The following is a 22,610-nucleotide window of genomic DNA, read 5'->3' as shown; positions in this document are numbered from 1 at the left end:
AGTGAAGTATTGTATGATATTAATCACTGCTTTGGACTGAGACACTGTCCAAACCTGCAAAAGGACTGTGGGAGAATAAGTCTAAAATTTTAGCCAAACTATAACGATAACTATAACTATAATTATAACTATGGTGCTAACTTCAGTTAGCAATATATTCTATGAAAATTTAAATTGTTCAAACTTCAAAAAGTGAATTGCACCTAAGATGCAACACCAACCCGATATCATGCTGAAGCATGTAATACAACAGCCAGCCCCCCCTGTCAGTGTCATGTTTTACCTCGCCTAGGCGTGAAAAGTACATACGTGTACGTTAGGAGCGTTTTGTAATATGGCACCTCTACTAGCAGTAATCAGCAGCACAACATAATTTGTCTGTAAAAATAATGATGTTTTATGGTTTAACGATGCTGTGGTTAAGATTTGGTTAGGTTTAGGCACAAAAACCACTTGGTTAGGGGGGTTACTGAAAGATCGTGGTTTGGGTTAAAATGATCACTAGAAACGTGGTGTGGGTTAAAGTTACTATGTCTTTAAAGTTAGGCAACCTTCGTTGTCATGGCAATAGTTAACACCATGACAACCGTAGTCACAGTTTTTTTTAAAAAATGTGATGCTTGCGGTTGGAAGCAGGAAACTAGGTTACATAGTATGCATGTTTGCCTTCTGAACCTTCTGAAGTCTTTTTGTATTGTGTGTGTTATTATGATTATTTGTTTAGCTGTTGCTTTGAAGAGCGAGTTGTGTCTGCTCACCATAGCAACTTTAAATCCTCTCTATCTGGTATGAATTCCACTGACCAAAACATGCCAGTATAATCACAGCTGAAAAGAAATGGAATCTGCTAGCAGACAGTAATATGACAGCTTTTGCAACTTGACAATTTGATTTTATTTCATTGGCCATAGTAATTAATAGACATAGTCATTAATGTGTCATGTTATGATCATTACATTAAGTTGATTCTTTGGTATCTCTAATTGCTTTTTGAAATAAAAGAAAAATCTGAATGGCTTATGCATTTTGGTAGTGCTCTGAAAATTACAGTATAAAAAAAATGTCCCTAGCGCTTTCATTACACTAATTAAATGGAAAATTTTCAAACTGTTGTCTTGTAAAAAGATTAAGCTTGATGAAATATATAGTTACTTATTGGAGAAAGAAGTGTCTGCATGATTTGTGGGAGATGACAAATCTTTACTGCGCAATCATTTTTTTCAATGGGGTTAAAGGTTCAAACTATAAAACTCTCCAAATAACAACCTGTAAAACTGCAGATGAGGCGAGTTCATGGGATAGAAACAAGAGAATGTCTGAATTCTGTCGCTCACTTCATTACAATTACCTTGTCACATGACTGAATATATTTACTTAAAGACTGTTAATGTTTATTGGCTCCTCCCAGCAGCTTTAACATAAAACACACCAGTAAGAAACAGCTTATTAGAAACCTTCAGAAATGTTCCCTTTATTGTTTCCTAAGTGATCGAGAGTCGACCCAGTGCCGTCCTTGAGTTTAATCTGTTCATTAGCATTCAAACTGCACTTCTTTATCAGCAATTAAGCCATCAGATAAATGAGGCATGAAAACCCCCAGTCTTCATAATGATTCACTGCTAAATGATCTGATACCGTCTAGAAAACATGCTCATGCATTCTTCCTAAAACTTGTAGGATAAAGCACTTTTCAGCACTGCTCCTGATTGGCAGAAATATTGATTATCAATACTGTCAGGCTAAGGTGCAATTGAAGTGAATTCTTACCATAGTTGTTTCTTGGATCGAGCCAAAGCTGTTGATGAAAATGTTCACTCTATCTTCCACAGGAATTCCTGGATTTAAAAGGGGGGAAGAAGAAATTGTAGTATTGAGTCCACTGTGCAATGAGACTGACTTACCGGTGTGCTTATAGCTTACAATCAGTATCAATATGTTTTGAAAAACCCTGTAAGTCTTTATTTTTACATCAATACATATTGTTCCTGGTGATTAAATAGATTTCATTATTGATCAGGATTCGTAAAAGACTTTATCAACATTGCAAAGTAATTCAAATGCTCTCTCATACGCATTCTATCCCTCCAATAGGCTAATGCTGTAAACATATATACTGGCATCTCTCTCTCCTTTTGCATAAACTAATAAAATCCTTGACAAATGCAGACTGCTCACCCTGCTTTGAATAAATGATTTCCTTTGAGGTGTTTCCTTAGAGGCTCAGGAGTTTCACAGGATAAATTCTATTAAGCAATTCGCAAAATTAATAAACATAATATGGAGGCACATATAGCTCACATCTTCCACGCAGCTATGAAACCAAGCAAACTAATTAATATTCACTTTTGGTGTTAGATTAAAATTCTCTACATGGCATATAAAAGCAGCTCACTGTTTTATAGGCCTGGGTAAAGTAATGCACAAGGCACGGTTTAGGATGAAGTTTGGGAGATCATGACATGGATGTTAATGGATGGGGAGATTTCAGCCCACCCTGAAATCAAGAGCAGATGTTTGGCCCCTGGACCAGTCACAGGCAGTCAGACAGGGAACTGATTCTGCTCACAACACATCAAACACCAGGTCCCAGATACTTCTCCTGCTGCCAAGTGCCAAAGGATGGAAACTATCAGAGGATCCACCTGAAGACTGGTAAGACCATCAGTCAGACGTGGAGGCAACCAGTCACCTCTTTGTTATTTTTATTGCAGTTTCTGTGAGACTGGAGGCTGGTACTCCCTACAGTGTGACATTCACAGTACACTGTAAACACTGTAAAGATGGATACTTGGTGGGCATTGAAGTGACGGATGTTAGAGGCAGAGATTTGCTTTTCTGTGCCTGTATTTCAATATTTATGCTTAATCTCAAGTAATAAGGTTAATGGAATATGAAATGTAATTTCCTGCGCCAAAAATTCTAATATAAATATTCACCTTTTATGTTGTCTTTTATTAAGATTTGAGGCTGTCTTAAGTCACAGATTTCATCCCCATAACAGCATGTGAGCACAAATCAATAACATGTTGAACTGTCTTTGAGAAAAGACAGTCAACCCGAGAACATCAGCTTAATGTAACCGTGTCATAGTATGTGATATATGCAGGTGTATGCATACCAGGGAATATATTTTTTATTAATGTCTCAAGCACCATTTATGCAGATACCTGTTCCAGCACTAGATTCTGCAGAGAAATCTGGAGGTACATATTCACAGTATATTCGTTTCTGTAATTAGCATGACACCACTGCTGCAAAAATGTAAATTAAAAATAGACAGAGACAGATGAAGAGAGAAACAGGCTTGCCTTTGAAGTTGGGCCTTATTCTGGGATCATAGCTGATCAGTAACCTGTTCAAGATGTTACTGGTTGAATTTGCAGGGACTCGGGCCAGATCCTCAGATGACAGCTGTCTGCAAACAAAGAAGACAGGGAATTGTAGGCACGATTACATTAACAGGTCAAATTCCTGACAGATGTGCAGATGCACAGCACTCCCACTTCTACACTGTATACTCTTTGATTAAACTATAACTCGAGAGAGCTACCAGTTAGGGATTAAATTAGCTTTTAGGATTTGGACCACCCAGGCAATGTGAGTGAAGATATGATGTGGTGCTATTCTGAGAAGTTTCCAGATCATAACTGGGGAGGGATGCAGATAGAGGACATTTCTTTCAACCTTCAAGGACAATTACATAAAAGATTTTTTATGATTTTTTGATATTTTTTGACTAAATATCAGCAAAAATGTATTAATCATTGCTAAGATTGCAAATGCTGACATCTGTATGCTATCATGCTCACAGGGACCATGCTAACATGCAGGTAATTAGCAGGTAATGTTTATTTATCATTTATAAGTTCACCATCGTAGATTAACGTGGCATCATGCTAACAATTACTAATTAGTACTAAACACAAAGTACAGCTAAAGCTTAATTAGATTTGCATGTAGGCTATTTGGTCATAAATCAAAGTATTGGATAAGTTAGCAGTTTTAGTAAAGTAAGGTGAAGTAAATCATTCTACTAGCAAGAAAACGGCACTTGAATTTTGTTGTTTGCAAATGACAACAGAAATTATTTCACCCTATTTTCTCCAGATTTATTTTTATTTGCCCTGAGAAAAATATTTCAAAAAATGTAGTCAATCATTCTGTGGGGGTATGAGTATAATTGATTTTGTCAAGACATAAAGTATTTCTACATTTTCTTGAAACCAAAGTGAAGTTTTCCCCCTCAACCATCCTGCAAAATAGCAAAAAACAGCTGTCGACTGAAAATTACCACCATAATATAAAGTGGTGACTTTCAAAGATGTTCAGTCAAACAGCATTTGTTTTCTGAGGTTGACTGATGAAAAAACAATGGGACAGAGAGAAGGAAGGGGAGAACAGGATCTGGCAGGAGAGAAAGGAGAAACTTAAAGCCTCCCTGTGGGTGGCAATGAATTCTCCTGCCAAAGAATTTCCCCTCCTTAAAGCACTTTACATATCATTATGTAAACCTTATCATGCACTGAGGACGAGTTAAAGTGCTCCACAGGAATGCTGTGCAGTGTGTGTACGTTCTGCGGTTCCCCTGATCAAAGTGAAACACATAATTCCCATCCACTAAACCCCTTTTTTTCTCTCTTTTAACAGACCATTCTGACAACCTCCAGCACAACAGCTAAACTGGAACCAAGTGGTTCCCTTGATCCACAAAGGCATCTGCAGCACTAAACACGAAATATGTCATACAGCTTACACTTGCCAATACTGGGACTACATCAAACAGTTTCTCCCACATTTCAAAAAGTTTCATTGTCAAGACATTTGTTACCATTTAAGGAAGCAGTGGGTGCAGCTTTCCAATACCGAGGGCTAATGGACACTCCAAAGGCATGTCAGGACATATTGACGCTCATTCTGCTATGGGAAATGTAAATTATTTATTTCTTTAGTCTATCCGTGACCCAACAACTTCCCTGAAAACTTATTTATTTATCTCGCGCTTCTTTACAGTGGCATCCGCTATCAGAGAGCTGCAGCCAGCTGGCAAAGAGTGAGCAAAGAAGTGCTCGGTAATGGCCAAGATAGCATCAGTGTTGCTACAAGAAAGATGTCGCATTTCTAACATGTTACATTGTAAGTGTTCAGTGTTTTGAACACAGCATGCTTTTGGTGTGTTTGCTTTTCATTTCTGGAATGTCCATTGGTCCAAATGGACTGTATTGTAGAGGCTTTGCAGTAAAGCAAGTGATAAGGTCTGATAAAATATGGTACTGGGAAGTTAGATCCATCAGGTGTCAAATAGACAGGTTTTTTTAGTTTATCTTTTAACTGAATACGTATTGGAAATACTATATTAGAAAGTTGTATAATGTCTTCTGTGGCTCTGCAGGAAAATAACCCCAGTGATGGCATCACGGTTATCTCGGCTTGGGCTTGAAAACTACAAATTTATAACTGAAAACCTGAGTTTCCAGGGTCCCAGGGTTGTGAGGCAATTTTGATGTAGTGACCACTCTGTATTGCAGGATCATGTGACATACACTGGCTGTAAAAAGGTTTATACTTTTTTCTAAAAATCAGAAAAATTCTTATTACTCTTTGTATGCTCAAAATTTGACCTGTCCAATTAAGTCTAGAAGAACTGTGTCATTAAATTATTGTATGCCATGTATATGTGCACAGAGCCTGCAAGAAGTCAGCCAGCAAAGCCAGAGGAAGTCTGTAACACATATACTCGCTACCTGCTCGGACAGAGAAGGACTCTAGTGATGCTGCAGGGACCTCAGAAGTCTGAAAAATATTTTTGCGTATGCGTCCACTAAGCAACTCTCACAGGAATGAATGGGGCACCATCTTGGAACATGATACTGAGTTTAATACATGCATGGTCCCAGCCACTGATGAATGAAAATATGTTATTGGCTGCGTTGTGGGAATGGTAGTCAGGATGCCTCACCCTCTGCAGCATCAATTTTGACCATTCTTTCTTTAATCTATCTCTTGTGAGAAGTACAGCTTTATGAGAGAAGAACGCTACACTGCTGGAGTAGCCTTTTTACACAAAACTAGTATATATATATATTTTGAGCAGAGAGCCACCCTGACACTGTAAAGTGAAATTAATTCATCACATCATCATGTTGTGTCTTTACTGCACTAACTCTTGGCAATAAATGCTACACAAAGTGCATACTGTATGTTATGTTGTACTGTAAGACAGCCTGCGTGATGTTTACTCCATACTTACGATGGACAGTAAACCTGCTTCCCTTTCTTCTTTCCCTTCTTTGTTCCTTTTTCTTTGGCAGATCCTCCCTCTAGACAAAGACAGAGAACCAGGAGAAAGACGGCGAGTTTCTTAATGCCCATTCTGGTGTGAGTTGAGCCTGTGGAGGATAAAAATAAACAGTTTAAATAAAGAGAAGACGCCATAAGAAATCACTCAAGCTTAATGGCATCCAATTTAACAAACCAAACTGAATTGTTTTCTTTTCACATTCAACAAATCTAGGCAAAAGTGCATGGGAGATGGGAGTAGGAGTACTTAATCTATTTCCTGAACGCCGTGACTTTGGCCCTTGCATTCCTGATGCGATGTATTCTCATTTGCTCTGGATTCGCGTCACATACAGTAAATGTCTGAAATGTAAATTAATCAATCTGACATGGTTTAATCAAGAAGAGCAAGTTCAAGCATAAATCTAATCAGTGGAGTAATGCACCTGAATAACGATGGTCATTCAAGACTTGTCAGGTGAATGTGACCTCTAAACGATGGCTGAAATAAATTTTAGCTGAAATACCCTCTTCTTCAGTTTAGAACCAGCAGAAAAAAAGGCTTAATAATGCTGTTTCTTTATGCAGCTGTAGATTCTCTTTGCTATCTCTGCACTTGTGTATCATGATATTTATAAATTGTATCATTTGATTTGATCTACAGTATGACAGGTGTGGTCTTCAATCACCTCTTACGCCACAAATACTAAAATGTAGGAGATAATATGGTGCCATGTGTTTACCATAAATCTTTCTGATAGAAAATTCAAATCCAGGTCTAAAGCTAACACAACTATACGTATATAAATGAACAGTTCTACAAACAGGCAGTGCATTTTTGCATTCCTTGATAGGGGTCATTAATCAGCTAGCAGCCATAGTACCTGTGTGATTCATTCCCCATCTAGAACAGCATTGCCCTTTCATTGCATTGGGACACTGAGACCAACAGCAAAGCCAACAGTCTCATCCCTCGCCCTGCCAGCACAACTGTATATTAACTGAAGCAGTTTATTGTCTAGACAGAGATGCTCTCCCTCTCTTTCTCATTGTCTTGGCCCAGTAACTCCCTGTCTGCTCCCCGCCTACACATTGATCATCATATTCTCCGGCGGAAATCACTTCCACTGTTGTTCAGCGCCTTTTGTCTCCATGCAAACACCTTGCCTCACCTGAACAAAGTCAACATCATTTCATCGATTTGGAAAAATTCCTACAAAACAGGATGTTGGTTGGTGTCCCCATTCTAGAGGACAGAATAGCCAACATATGTCAACGTTGACCAACACAGATCTGGTGGCACCAGCTGAAACGATGATGAATGTATAACTTGGCAACCAAACACATTTCTTGGAAAGCGTTTCTTATTAGACCAACTATTGTCATGTTCCTTCCAGCATTTCTCTATATGAGAACTCCTATCTCTGACCTTCTGCTCTAGTCTCCCTGATAAGAAGGAACAGAAGAAGAAGCAGAGAAGGGGTCCAAAACTAGAATGCATACAACAAGATCACTGCTTGAACATACAGCACATGACAATGATTCCCAAACCTTTTTGCTTGTGACCCCTTAATAGCAAAGCAATGCCCAATTAAATGTGACTCAGATTACATGTTTCTGTAAGATATGAGTAGATTCCAAAGAGTCATATTACCTTTACAGATTTTTTAAAATTTCAATTGGGGTTAAACTCTTCAACCATCATTTTCATCATTTTATTTATGTACATCCTCAGAAAATATATTGAGGGAGAATCCTCATTTACAATGGTGCCGACACACATACAATAAGAGCAGACACAACTAAAATCACCATAGAAAGCTAGGAGGTAGCAATAAAGGAAAAATACATGGCTACATCAATGAAAAACAAGGTAAAATTAACTATGCTAAAAGGTAAGAGCAGGAATTGACAATGAGACAAATAAAACAATCTTTTACTTGTTGTTCAATTAAAAGATTAGAAGCAATAACAATTACAATCAAAAAACTCAGCTGTATTAATGAGGTTAACTCCAAGTTTTTTTGAGGCATATTCCAAGTACGCGGGGCACAGTAACAGCATGCAATGGTACAATGGCTACCAACGCTCCAAGAAAGCAGGGCTGAGAGATAGGGGGTTAGTTTTTGTAAAATAACTTTCTAAATAAATAGGAACAAATGCTGATCCCTCCTTATTAACAGAGCAGGAAAGCCAGTTTTTTTTTTTTTTGGTTAAGTAGACAGTGGTGTGTCCCATAACTATCTCCAGTGAGGAATCTTAATGCTAAAGGTTTAAGAGTAGAACTGGCTGCATGCCCATAAATAACATCCCTGTAATCCAATACAGAGAGGAAAACTGCTTCAACAATTCTTTTTTTTCTTGTGAATAAAGGGAAACAAGATTTATTTCTAAAAAGAAAGCCCAATTTCAATCTCAACTTTGATAACAATACATCAATATGAACTTATATGAAGTCAGTTTTTCATCAACCCAGATACCTAGATATGTATAGTATTGCACTCTCTCTATCATGGTGTTATTAACAGAACGAATTTCAAAACTGCCATAGTCAATATTTCTTGCATTCAAAAACAACATCCATTTTGTCTTTACACAGTTTAGGACCAGTTTCAAATTATGAAGGTGTTTTTGAAGTAGGTTAAATGATAGCTGTAGATTTTGAGTAGCAGTATGAATAAAATCTGCATAGGAATAAAGGACCATGTCATCTGTGTAAAGATGGAAGTTGCAATTGTACAATGAAGAGGTAATATTGTTTATATACATAGTGAATGAGACAGGTCCAAGGACAGAACTCCCTGTGCAATGGGGAGAAAAGAGGACTGGATATTACCTATCCTGACACACTGCAACCTATCAGAGAGATAATTCTGAACCCACAAGCAGCTAGCATTGTCAAAACCCAAAGAAGGAAGTCGTTGTAAAAGCAGAGAGTGGTCAACTGTGTCAAAAGCTTTAGTTAACTCAATAAATAGAGCAGCACAATGTTTTTTGTTATCTAATGCTAAGACTATATTGTTAATTACTATAGGGGAAGCAGAAATAAAGAAATAGTGCTATGTTTAGGCCTGAAGCCAGACTGAAACGGAGTTATATTTCACAAGAAAAAATATGTTTGAGAAAAGTCATAAGAAGATTTTCTGCAGCATAAATGTTTTTCTTCTTATTTCCTCTCTTGTAAAACATTCCTCAACTGAAGATTTATCTCGTGATCCTTTGGGGGACTGGGAACAATTTTATTGTGGGCTTGAAGCACTTATAATAATAAAAAAAACCTTTTTAAACTGCACAAGTATCAGTATGCAAACGTACTGATGAACTGAAAGTTTTCACAAAAAAGGTCAATAAAAACTCTCTCTTCTCCACTATGCTTTATTCCCCAGAATTTTCTGCATTTTTACCTTAACTAGGGTGTCATCTGAGATTGTTTCCTGATTCTCTGGGGAATAAAGCATGGTTTGTTGGAGAAAATTGTTTCAACTTGTTACACTTTGATAGACTTGTATTAGCACTCAAGCAAGTTTCCACCTCTGTGTGTGCGCAGTCTCAAATGTACACATTTTATTATACAATTTATTATTATATAGACACTAAAAGATAACAAGCACATCATACACACCCACACTAAACAAACTACCATTCAGAGAAATGTGGGTTCAGCTGAGGCAAAGTCCAAAAACTAACCTTGGCACTGACTGAGTCAACTCTGTGCCACCACTGAAGAAGATTGCCCTTGCTGTATTTTACTACTGGCAATGTTAAAACTGCAGAGGCTTTGTCATACAGTTGCTGACAGTGACTCAAGCAGCCTTTACATGGTCTGCCCCATGGGTCCAAGGTCAATTAACAATTCTGCTCTGCCCACATGACGTCCTCGGGCTGTGCTTCCACTGTATGTTACATTCTGGAGTATTAATGTACCATTATGGGAAAAAATAGTGGTTATTATTGATTGATTGAGTGAATATTATAGTGATATCAATGTTAATGGTAATATAATAAACTTGCAATTTAGTGTAAATAACATTAAATTGATTATATTTTCTTTGAATTTCATTCTAGATAATATAACACAATTTAATGGACTGTTTGGTATCCTTGACTAACAGTAAAAAGCCTTAACCCACGAGGAAAGGCCTGTGCTATGCTCATCAAAATATTGATATGCAGCCAACGCAAAACAACCACAATGTGTAGGCTGTCAGGACTCTCACAACCTGTGGCTGCACGTCGCCTTGGGTCTCTTTCTAAAACAGGAGAAAAGTAAGTAGCACAGGCTGACACTTGCCCAGAGCCCGAACATCAGATGAGCGGTACTAGAGTGAGAACAACACAGCAAACAGCGACCACCATGACGGCAGGGTGGGATGCAGGAAGAAGACGCCTGTACATATGAACGAGAGCATGCGATTTCACTTCACATGACAGCACGTTAGGAACATAAATAACGCCAGAGTCATTAAACACAAAACATGCCACGCAATCCCACTCACCGTTTGGCTTTGTCATGTGTCAATTCCTCAGAAAACTAGACCTAATGAGAGCTGACTGAGCAAATACTCGTTAACAGAGCCTTCCAGACCAGTCGCTGTCTTTCTTTTCCATTCTGTTCTCCGCTCTTTTCACAGAAGTAATTTGTTGAATGGGCTTCAAAAGAAAAAAAAAAAGTTACATCTCGGCAAATTGCCAGTTTTTTTTTTTATTTCCGCGCTTGGTTTGTTGTTATTTTGGAATCTGTGTGTATATGGCTGCTGCCCTTTCGCCTCGGCTCGGGATGCCCAAGATGGAGGCTTGCGTGTACCTGTCATGCAACATGCGCAGTAGCGGCTGCACAGAGCCGGAGAGCATCAGTCTCATCATCAGCACCACGGACAGCCGCTCCCCGCCTCCACTCATACAGCCGCTGCTAAACGCTGACGTGACGGCAGGGTTAAAAAAAAAAAAAAAAAGCCTCACTATTTATGGCAGTGTCTGTGTGGTATTTAGCGGCAGATGGACGCGAATAGTGAGGGCTGTAGACCATAAAACAGAAACCGACGGCAGATTATGGATGTATTACACTTCAGGCTCAGGCGCTATGAGCAGAGGGCTTCTATTGGTGTTCATTATAGTGAATTCTCTGGTATTCAGGCTTGGTTTTATATATAGACCCATATAGTCCTATATATATATTGAAATTTGGTGGGTAATGATTGTTTTACGTCCAAATTAGACTGTGATTGAGTGCATGATTGAGTGAGAGAGAAAAATAGAGAGACCAATCAGTAATTTTTGCTTTATTTATTTGTATATATTCGTAAGTGAATGCAGAGGCCTGTTTGTCAGCTCAGCTATGTTTTAAATATTAGTGATCCAAACAAACTTTTAACAGCATTAAAAAACATCACAGGAAAACAATCTCACCATTTGTTCTGGAGCTTGTGATAAACATCAAATAGAGATTTAAGTCATTAAAGTTCTCAGGACAAGAAAAAAAGAAAATTTTAACTTCCTCAAAAACTGGGTAAACGCCATCTGCTGATGAAGATAATGTGATATGATCAAAAGCCCCAGAGCTGCTGCTAAATTAACCATGTCTTCAGATTGTAGCTGTTTCCCAGGATCAAGGAACCCCATAACTTAGATTTCAGTCAAGTCAAGTCAGTTCTATTCGTATAGCCCAATATCACAATACACCCCAGGATTGTGTATGTACAGAACAGACCGAGATGTCAAGATTAAAGATAAATTGATATATATGAAGAATATGACTGAATATTATTATCTGTTGTCTATTAGTCAGTCTGTTAGAGTACCAGTCATATCATGCTCCGATCGTTTGTCATATTGGTGGTGGACATTTAGATTGCGTCTTTAATGAATTAATAAATTGAAGAGCAGATGAATGACCGAGTGAATGGCTGAATGATTAGAAGCATTGTACTGTATTAGAAGCATTAAAAAAATGTTTTGGCAGAGGACCAAACAGTAACAAACTCATCAAATATTATCAAATCTATGAATCATGGGTGTTTTATCCAGCATAATACTGTACAGTATAGTAGGAATTTTGTATGGCACATGATTGATGCTCCTCTACTACAAAGCATTCTGTACAGATCTGAGCTTTCTGCTTGTCACATCAACAGCTGCTATTATGATGGTGGTTTCTCTCCTAGAACAAACACATCCTGAAGAAAAAGTCATTTAAAGCTCTTTTACTATAAGTGTAATACTTTACAGTACCTAAATTAATTTTATTTTCAAAACAGAGGTTGTGTTGCAACAATGTAGGGAAATCAAATCCCATAGGAGAAGCATTGAATATAGTTAATGTAACTTTTGGATGCGAAAAGACTGATATTAGCATAAAGTATCAGCAATCAGACGCTAACTATCAGTATTTTTTTATCAGTTGACCTGTAGTGATTATCATCTTTCTACAATACAGAGTGACAAATCTATAACAGCTGGTCTGGAGTATGAACTGCAGCTTTCTAGTATTAACTTTGTGTGTCCAAATGGTTCATATAAAATGTTCTGGTCCATTATGAAATCAAGTCAGTGTTAGAAAACAGGTTACAAGTAGAATTGATTATCTGGAGGATGATGGATATTACTTTTAACATTTAATTCGAATTCCCTAAAAGGATTTGGCATTAATTTCTATAAACCACAACTTTATCCTGGATTTAGCTGTGGCCATTTACATTTAAAAAAAAACCTTTTGCAAACATCAGTTGTGTCATTTTTAATTTTAAAAGAACTGAACAGGAATCCTAATCTTTTGTTCTTTCAGTGAAAATAAAATCCATCGCAGAATGCGTCTGAGCTGATTTTTTCCCACAGTTTTGATCCATATCTCATTTATCACTTTACGTCAAACAACTTGGGAGGCCTTTTCAACATTGATCCCCGTAGTATAATTTTAACTGACACGGCATTCCATTTGCATACACAAATTAATCGACACCATATGCATAGAGATTAATGATTTATGTCACAGGGCATGGTTCTGGAGTTACAATCAAGAGGCTTGCAACACAGCACAAGGATTCTTTTGTGTTGTCTAGAAAAATGTTCACTGGCTGGCCATGAGCCATGTGTGTGATGGACAGCCATGTGCCATTCCAGAAATGTGTCGGGCTGGATTGAACCAATCAATTATGGTATTATACCTGGCACGCAGGCCACATTTCTGCTACTTTGCTGTAGCTGAGAAAAGTAATATGTGTTATCATATTCTTATTCAAATGAAAATAAACCTTTTGACAGAGGTGGAGACACAGTAGTGTTGCAACTAACTATATTTTTTCCCCACTTTGTATTGCTGAGTAACATGTTTGTTTTCAGTCCAGAAGTTATGAGTAGCTCTTCAACTGAACCCCGAGACGCTTCATGGACATAACTTAACATCTGTGACAAGATAAACTGCTTGGAAGAGAATTTCACAGAAGCTGCCAGAGTGAGTCAAATTGGGATGTAAATCATGAAGGATGAAGATAAAACAAAGGGCAGCAGGACTGAGGGAATTTGCAAAATATCAGCGTATTTGTAAGATAATATTTTCAAGGGGTCTTAAATTTAGTGCAACTACTGTATGTGTGTAAAGTGAATTCGATGTTCCCACAGAATGGTAACATTATACATTCTTCAGGGTAAAGACATTAAAAAAAATGGCAAAATTGGATCCAGATATATATTTTTTATGAGATCAGACATTTACTCTTCAAGGGGACCCACACAAAAAGCCTCTATTAAAATAATTATAGGTGATTTTTGCAGTGATTCTTGTCTTTTCTCTCTTTTTGAGATGTGTAAATTAATATATTTCAAATTAATTGTATAGAAAAAAAAGTCATGCAGGTCACAGAAGAAAGTCCTGTATTTTCTGCCTCTAAATCCTCATTATAGCAGCACTGTAAACAGGCACTTTTACAGAATATTGGCATGTTCAGGTATTGGCATCGTCCAAGCTGCTGAGTTCTTCCTTTAGTTATTGATCAAGGTCTCTGCCTTCTACATGGTGCTTCCTCTATCTCACCTGTAAACAAAACACGTTTAAACCCACTGAACCCATATCATACAAGACCTTAACAACTTAAAGAAGAATTTGCAACATCTTTCAACAATACAAATGAGCGTATACTATCAACTACCAAACTACACAGATGAAGTATGATATTAATGCAATAGGCACGAGTAAACATTTGCACAGAATCGCAGGCTAACAGATGTTCACCCTCATACAATCTATCACAACACAGTCCCAGGCTGCAGTACAATATTGTATTGATGAAGTTTGGCACTGTAGTCGATTTGACCCCTAGATCATTAAATAAACAAATTGCCATAATGGAAACTGAGTCTTCCCCATCAGCAGATGTTTAGTAAGGGCAACACTAACCGAGAGTATGATGGAGGCATTGTGCCAGAAAGCTGTTCAGCGGGAGAGCTCTCTCCCAATGTTTTTGGACCTCTCTCCACTCAGACGTAAGAAGGGAAATCCTCTAGGAGCAAAGTTGTTGTTTTTTTTTTGTTTTTTTTTCTCCCCCAAAAAGAGATGTCTAACAGTTTTTTTAGAGGTTACACAGAATAGAAATATGACAAGTTATTGTTTAAATTTATTGTAAACTGATGTTTTGATGCATCATACATTTTTTAGCTCTTCTGTTTATGGGATAAGATGAATTCCTGAAATGAGCACCACCTGAGATTATCTTTTTCTGTCTTCAGTATTTTGTACATCACAATAGTGTTCAAATCAGGTACCTTGTTTTAATTCCAGCTTGTACGAAATGCAGTGTAGATGTCCTCCTGTCTCCTTTTCAGAGCATTCAGGAGCAATAACAAATCGGGTCAGACAGCATCACAAAAGTAACAGGTGAATTTAAATTGAGTTCAGTTCAGGTTCAGCTGAGAAAGGCTGGCTGCAGACAAATGTGTTGGACAAAGTCACAATGTTTTAATTAAAGTGCAGAACACAACACAAAATGCTGATTTCATGCACTGCACTGGCTCGCTGGGGCCACTTCTACAAGTTTTAACATACAGTAAATACTGTTTTGAATATATATTTATTATTCCACATTGCTTTGAATAACAGGCTGTATCAAATGAAATGATCGTGTATGTTGATGATTTAACTTTATTTATGAATTTTAATCTTGTTTCAACCATCTCAATTACCTAAATTCTTCCAAGTGTGGACAAAGTATCTTGAGCATATAAACAATAGTCCCACAGATGCAATTTTGTGCAATTTATCATGTTCATTTTGTGTTAAGACTTTGTCATATAAGTTGTGATCTAAGTATATTTACTCAAGTATTTCACTTCCACTATTAGAGCAATATTACTATACTTTTGAATTTTGATTTTATGCCACTTCCTCACTTCTAGTTACTTTGCAGATTATGATTTTACATACAAAACATGTGATCAAATGATACAATATGATGCAATGTTAAATTAAACACCTCCAGCTCAACCTGCTACAATATTAAATAGCTGATTCTCTTAAAGGTGCCATTATGCATAACAGGTACAGTATTTTTACTTGTGATACTTTAGGTACATTTTGCATAAAGCTTCTATATGTTTACTTGAGTAAAACTTTAAAATACAGGACTTTTAGATGTTTTTGTGTATTTTTATATTGTAGTATTGCTACTTTTACTTACTATTTAAATTTTTGGGACTGTTGTTATTGTAGATGATACATTTGATTGCATAGTATTGAACAGATGATCGTTTTACTGTGGACACCAGAGAATTAATGGTTTGAATATCTACTGCAGACTGTTAACCCACCGAGGAACACATTAGCCACTGACAGGTTGCCTTAAACAAGATAGAGCAACTCGTGAATGCAACAGGGCCACAGCAGAATAAATATGCAGATAACCAGCAACCAATAAAAACACTGACAGTTTAATTTCTCAATGAATGTGGAAGGTCCTCGGTCTCAAACTCTGAGAACCAGTAAGATTCTTAGAGTTTGATATATACCATATACCTTTCTATAATGTATTAATGATGCATGTGTTTAGTGGTGGAAATCAAAAATGCACAAAGATTAAGTTTCTAACCCCTGTGACCCTGAACAGGATTAAGCAGATTAGATGGATTAATGGATGGATGGATGATTCTATCAGAAGATAGAAATACTTAGATGGTATCATTTTGTCCTGGAATTTATTTCAATCACATGATGACATATTCTTTTATTTAACAGAATGAAAACACATGTCGTTTTGTACAGAGACACAAGACATTTTCTACAGTATTTGCAGTGGCATCAACAAGTGATCAAGGGGCAAAAGTCTGACTGTAGCCCTGAGGGGCACCACCAGGGGGCTCTGGTTTCAAAGCCAAGTGCAGCCAGGGGCAATTAATCATAGTGCTGCCACACTTTACACATCACAAAATTTAAGCAAAAGACCTGAACATCTATAAAAGATCAGGATTTCAAGTGTACCCACATATTGAAGGAAACAGCACTGCAGCAACATTAGCATGACTTTTTATCTGTGTTTTCAATGATAAGAAGTCATCATGCATAACAATGGATGTCAAAGATTTCAATTTGGTATTTATTCTAAGAAAAGAGAGAGTCATTTCTGTCTAAATTCCTCTGCTGGCACATTTCCCACCCTGAATGAAAACCACAAATGACTTCTTGCAGGACCACACAGCGAAAGCTGCTTCTGCTACAGGAGGTTTTACCATATAAATGAAGTCATCTCAAAGGCCTTTTTCTACAAGGTGCAATAATGAGCTGCAATCTGGATTTAGCAAACATGTCCTCTCCCTTGTGTTTCACTTAATTTAACCTGGAACAAAACTGGTGTTTTGCAGACACTGTGACAGATGTGTTGTGTTATATAGACTGATTGGGAAAGGGCATTTGTTTGTTTGACAGTATGCGTCCTGAAAGGCAAGCAAGTCTAATGGGATTTAGCTGGGAGCTGATGACTGTGAATTCTCCGTTGTATACATTTCCATCTCAGTCTGCTCGGTGGACACAGAGCCCTGCTGGCTGGCATGTCTCTGTATGTTAGCCGTGACCCAAAAGGTCTGTCTTGTTTCTAATTTCCTCTGTTTATTATATTTCTTTGTATCAAAGCCTCCGCTTTTCACAAGACCACCGTGGAAGCAGCAATCAAATGTGGACAACGAGACAAAATACCCCGCTTTTACAGACAAAACCTCAAGGGGTGACTGAGTGTGTATGTGTGTGTGTGCGAAAGAGAGAGGGATTCCACAATGTGAAGTGCTGACATCTGCTGCAGGCCCTTGCAGGGCTGGAATGTGATACTCTCCTTTACACAAAGGGCCTTGGCCCTTGCAGCAGGCACAAGAAGACCTCTACATGCCCCTCTCCACAGGGGCAACACACGTATGAAATGACTGTATCAAAGCCCCATGCCTTCTTTTCCCAGCCATTAACTTTGATTAAAACCACAAAAACCTTCCTTCATACCTTAATGCTGGAGAGATGGCTGCTCTGCACTTTCTTTGAGGTGGTAGTTTCTGAGCTATGTGAGACTGGGGGTAAATTGCTGCAGCATTGCATCATGTGTCTGGCTCAATGGGTTCAATATGTCTCCAGCTCTCCTTTGATTGTTGTGTCTGTGCAGCAGCAGATCTACCATACAGCAGGGGGATACACTAGTGGATTTTGCCAACAATAGGATGGGAGGAACCACATGAAACACAGTTGATGAGGTACAACATTGTGCCGGGGAGAAAGGAAATTGGGAACAGGAGGGAGTATTGTTCCAAGCGGTGTCTCTGCTTTGATATGACAAATTGAGAAGCTCTTAAACATTTCCTTCCACAGGAACATTTAGAGCAGAAAGCACCATGGTGTGTTAAAAAGTCTTGTGTGGGTCCACATTTATCTTTCATCTCTATATGGGGAAAATGCATCAAGGATTTAAACAATCGCTCCATGGTTTAAAAAAAGCTAACTTAAACATATTTTATTATGGAAATTTCCTTTTCAATGATGAGGTCCCTGATGTGCATATGCAATGTGGACTTCATGTGTTGAACCATGTATATGTTATAAATTTGGTGGACCATGATGCACTGGGCAAAAAAGATCGTGGGCAACAAAGGCTGCAATGTTGTAGTCCAGAAGAATGAGGTGAATTAAAAGAAATATTTATGAGCAAAAACACAATGGAAGAAGATGTGATATGCACAGCAGCAAGTAAATACTTAATTTCAGTTCCAGTCATTGATTTAAAAAGGATATACATTTATAACCAGTAAATGTGAATAAAAGTCAAATGAATTTGAATTCTCTTTCTTCTTGGTTTTGTATTCTAAGGCAATATTGCTCTGAAAATCCTGAATGGTCAGATAACTAAAATATAAGTCTTAAAATGTTCAAGTTGTCTGTATTGAGCTGCTGCTTGAGTTTTAAACGTTCTTTTTCAATTGTGGGGCAAACAGTCTGCAAAGTTATTTTAAGCATTACCACGTGTCAAGACTACATCTCCATCATAACAGACAGCAGCTTTACTCTTCCTTATCTCAAGATGCTGACACTTTTTTTCCCAGGAAACTACTGGAAACACATACTGTATTTGCCAGTTTGTCGGTGAAAGTGGTTGAACCATCTCATTGGTCCAGGCAGCAACGGAATAGTTAACATCCCGGGGAGTTTCCTCGGCTGGGAAGTTGTACTTTATGTATAGCACCTGTTGCGCCGTCAGTTGGCAGTCTCCAAAAACCCAACCCCGGCCACGCAGCGATATTTTATGTCAGTCTCCACCAAGTTATGACTCAAGACCTCGCCAGACAACAGAACTTGTCTTGGTGTTGCGAATGGTTTCTCGGTACAGACTGTATCAGGTTGCTGGACTGTCTCGCTGTCTGTGTGTGTGAGAGCTTTTGCTGTAATGCGTAAAGATCTGCGAGGATTTATTCACACTGAGTCAAGAACGCACCGTGGACGCGCGCTTTAGCCAAAATGCATCTGTGCATTTCTAGTGATCTCGAACCATAGATGATATGCCTGCATTAGGACGCTTTCACAAGTAATTCCAGGATTATTTTTTACTGAAGCCAAACTTTCTGCAACTCAGTATTCAACTTTTCTCAGAACCAACAGGTGCGCACTTGCATTGCGCAGCAGCGGCAGATGTGGAAAAGGTCTGGAAAGGATTTGCCTTGATTTAGGGAGATATAAATTTCACTTTCTCCAGAGGGACTGATGATTAAGATTATGTGGATTCTACTCTGCTTTTATCCTCTCCAAATGTGTCCAAAACAGCACTGGTGTCCTGTAAACGACGCATGTGTGTGGTGATACAAACCATCCCGTCTACAGCGCTTTGTGATCGCCATCCACCACTCATCCAAATGATCCTTCCATTATTATTCCTTCTTGCATCGCTTCTCCAACAATATGGCTCGGAAGCTGAATCAAGTCATGTCAGCAAATTTCACCTTCCAAGCGTAAAGGATCAAAACGGTGAGTTTTCAATGCGCTTTTTCTCATGCAGCGAAGTCATAAAGTTTTACATAAACTTGGGAATTTCTCACACACGCATAACAAAATGTTTATTCTTACTGGGCTTAAAGCCATTCTTTTAAAAGGCACATCTTGCTTGAGTTTAACTGCAATGAATGAGAGCGTTTCATTCATTTCAAACAGCTTTATCCAGGATAGGAAGTGCAAAATTACCTTTTACCTTTAAAGTGTACCCGTGTATGTTTAAGGGGGGAAACCCTCTGAAATTCCATGTCCCCCGGGAGAAGTTTTCCCTGTGATCATAAAAAAGGCTCCATTCATGCAGCAGTAGTCGCTCCGGGCGATGTAATTTGCTTACCCTCTGCACTGCACTGAACTGCACTATCACATTTAGAAATTTCTTTTTGTCAATGTTTAATGTTACGTCCAGGCTGAAGTTGACGGCGTCCCTAACTTTAGCTGGATAAGTAAATGATTACCCTCCAATGATTTCTTGCCATCTCGGGCAATTTGGCAATCAAGCTCTTTGTTGTTTTATGGAGGGAGTGTGTTGGCGCGCGTGTATGGTTGTGCACGTGTGTACCACAAGTGGGATTTAGTGGGCACGGTGGGGCTATGTTTCATTACTTTCCACAGTTGCATCTGGTGCACTTGCATGTGTTATCTTTACTTTATTATTATTATTATTTTATCCAACTGTTTCATCCAACTGTTGAACTTCAGTTTATCCACTGGTCCTTTACTTTCATCCCCAATAGACTGACTTAGATAAATAATCATCCTGCAAATTTATACCAATCCAGGACTTCTTAGAAATATAGTCCACAAAGACAGTTTTTCCCAAAGTTGTCCATCCTTAACTGGCATTTGACCAATCCTGTGAATACAGGCCTCTAAAGCAGCAGTAGAAGAATGTGTTCTTGAATATTTATATGCTTACTGAGAGCTTAGCTTCAGCCGTGGAAAGTGTCACCAAAATAAGTTTTTAGGATCAGAATTGGGATTTATTTAATAGCAAGTGCAAAAAAAGATTGAAAACAAAAGTTTTATACAACAACATAAAACTCAACAGTACCTTACAGGGTACGGTTCAAAGAAACAACATGCGTGCATCCTGCAGATGTTGCACTGGTCAAACTTCATTCATTCCTCAGTATTCTACAGCCAGTGGGTTTGACTGGCCTTGTGTGAGGACATGCAGCGCTGACTTCACTACAGTAACAGTCCAAGCTGGGAAATCAGAGCCTCCCCCCGGGATCTCCAGGTTTAATCAGAACGGCTGAGAAAGGAAAACAACAGGGGGGAGAGAAGGGAGGGAAAGGGATGAAGGAGGTGGAGGAGGAGGAGAAGGAGGAGGGGGAAGTGTGGGTGAATAGATGTTAAACTGTCAAAGAACTCTTTAAAACGGCGGTCACACGTTGGCTCAGGGTGAAGCTGCCCAGGCCGTCTGTAACCTTTGACTGGAGTGTCTGAAAGCTCACCGTTCTGACGCGCTTGATTGCTGATAGTTTGTGAGACAATTTGATATCGATCTGGATGAGGGGAAAGAGCCAGACCTGTCTGGCATGTTTAGTAGTAGTTGCCTGGAGAGTTACGGTCCCCAGTCGTATTAAACTTGGCAAGCAGCTGCTGATGACTCCATAAGATATCAGAGCAGGCTGTCTCCCATTGAGGGCCTGTGCTTTGTGGAGTAACCATCTGTCACACTAAATGATTTGGACAAAAGTCTCAAAAAAGCTAACAGAATGAGCATGAACTCTGAAATGTAAATTGTATGTGTTGTGGTCGTAAATAATATGAACATTTCCTTCCTCCGTCTCCACCACTAAGGATTATGTTACAATAACATGTATTTCACATGCCATTTTCATGTGTTTGCCACATGGCTATAAGGTTTCGTGGTTATTAAGAAAAATCATTGCTGAAAGGGACATCTATAGTTACACTAAAAAAATGCTTTGTATGGTTTTGGATCTGAATATGTACCCATCCACCACCACCACCACCACCACCACCACCATCACCACCACAACCTCTGGTCACGTCTACAAATTATTATTTTGCTGGGAGGAAAAGTCTTTCTCTCATTGCTATTTCACAGAAGATGTCATGTTTGAATATTAGGCAAAACATTTTTTCATGATGATTGGCAAAAGGCCAATGTGGTGTTGTTTTGCAGCCTTGTTTCCTTAACATTACATTAATAAACAACTCATTTGCATTACCAAATATATTTAGTAAGAAACAAAAGACTGCCCAGATTAAGTTTTTATCAATGTAACAAGGGACATGTCTGCAAACCATTCACTGCCTATGCAAAATGTTCATTCTGTCTGTCAAAACTATAACTGTCAATGTAGAGTATTTCATTTGCTTTCCCTACAATTTCCACTCCTGGCAACTAATGCACAATTTTATTTTTGTGGTTATGTTTAGGCAACACAAAGCACTTGGTCATGTTTTGGGAAAGATGTTGCATCAGGGTTAAATTCTGCAAAAAATATATGATGATATGATATGATACAGAATGCATTTTCAAAAGTTACCCAAAAAATGGTATTTCTCTAACTTTGACCAAGTGTTTTAGTAGCCTACACCTACCAACACATTGGACATAAGATATGAACAACAGTGCTTTGTAAACCTATCCATCCTGGATTGGAACACTTGTTGCTAGTCAACATTACTGCACATTTCTTCTTATCTGACAGAGTGGCATTTATAGAGAAAGTTCAATCAATGTTGCCCTCCTGTCTAAGCAAACAGACTCAGGCATATAACAATAAAGCTACACTGCACCTTGTCTCCAGTCGTATTAACTAACGGCCCCTATAAGCTTGTTTCATTACATTGATATGTCCTT

The 22,610-nt window shown here is 38.4% G+C and overlaps 2 protein-coding genes across 6 annotated transcripts in view; one reads left to right on the top strand and one right to left on the bottom strand.

Moving 5' to 3' along the window:
• The window catches only part of glrbb (glycine receptor, beta b), a 57,626-nt gene that overhangs the window by 17,059 nt on the left and 17,957 nt on the right, over positions 1-22,610 (bottom strand). Inside the window, exons 1-4 of one of the 4 annotated variants that reach the window (XM_044364143.1) lie at positions 10,773-11,351; positions 6,248-6,386; positions 3,309-3,415; positions 1,768-1,835 (exon numbers count right to left, since the gene is read on the bottom strand). In XM_044364143.1, the coding sequence (XP_044220078.1) occupies positions 1,768-1,835; positions 3,309-3,415; positions 6,248-6,386; positions 10,773-10,788 (330 nt within the window). In that variant the 5' untranslated portion in view covers positions 10,789-11,351. Of the gene's footprint in view, positions 1-1,767; positions 1,836-3,308; positions 3,416-6,247; positions 6,387-10,772; positions 11,352-22,610 lie in introns of those variants that run through there. The other 3 variants (XM_044364140.1, XM_044364142.1, XM_044364141.1) reach the window with 3 other exon arrangements.
• pdgfc (platelet derived growth factor c) overlaps positions 18,852-22,610 on the top strand; it is a 50,725-nt gene continuing 46,966 nt past the window's right edge. Inside the window, exon 1 of one of the 2 annotated variants that reach the window (XM_044364145.1) lies at positions 18,852-19,747. In XM_044364145.1, coding sequence (XP_044220080.1) covers positions 19,570-19,747 — 178 coding nt within the window. In that variant the 5' untranslated portion in view covers positions 18,852-19,569. The remainder of the gene's footprint in view (positions 19,748-22,610) is intronic. The other variant, XM_044364144.1, reaches the window with a different exon arrangement.

This window comes from Thunnus albacares, chromosome 10, assembly GCF_914725855.1.
Source record: "Thunnus albacares chromosome 10, fThuAlb1.1, whole genome shotgun sequence".
NCBI classification, from domain to species: Eukaryota; Metazoa; Chordata; class Actinopteri; order Scombriformes; family Scombridae; genus Thunnus; species Thunnus albacares.
Note: the sequence above shows the minus strand (reverse complement) of the source record. Positions and strands in the feature narration are given on the sequence as shown.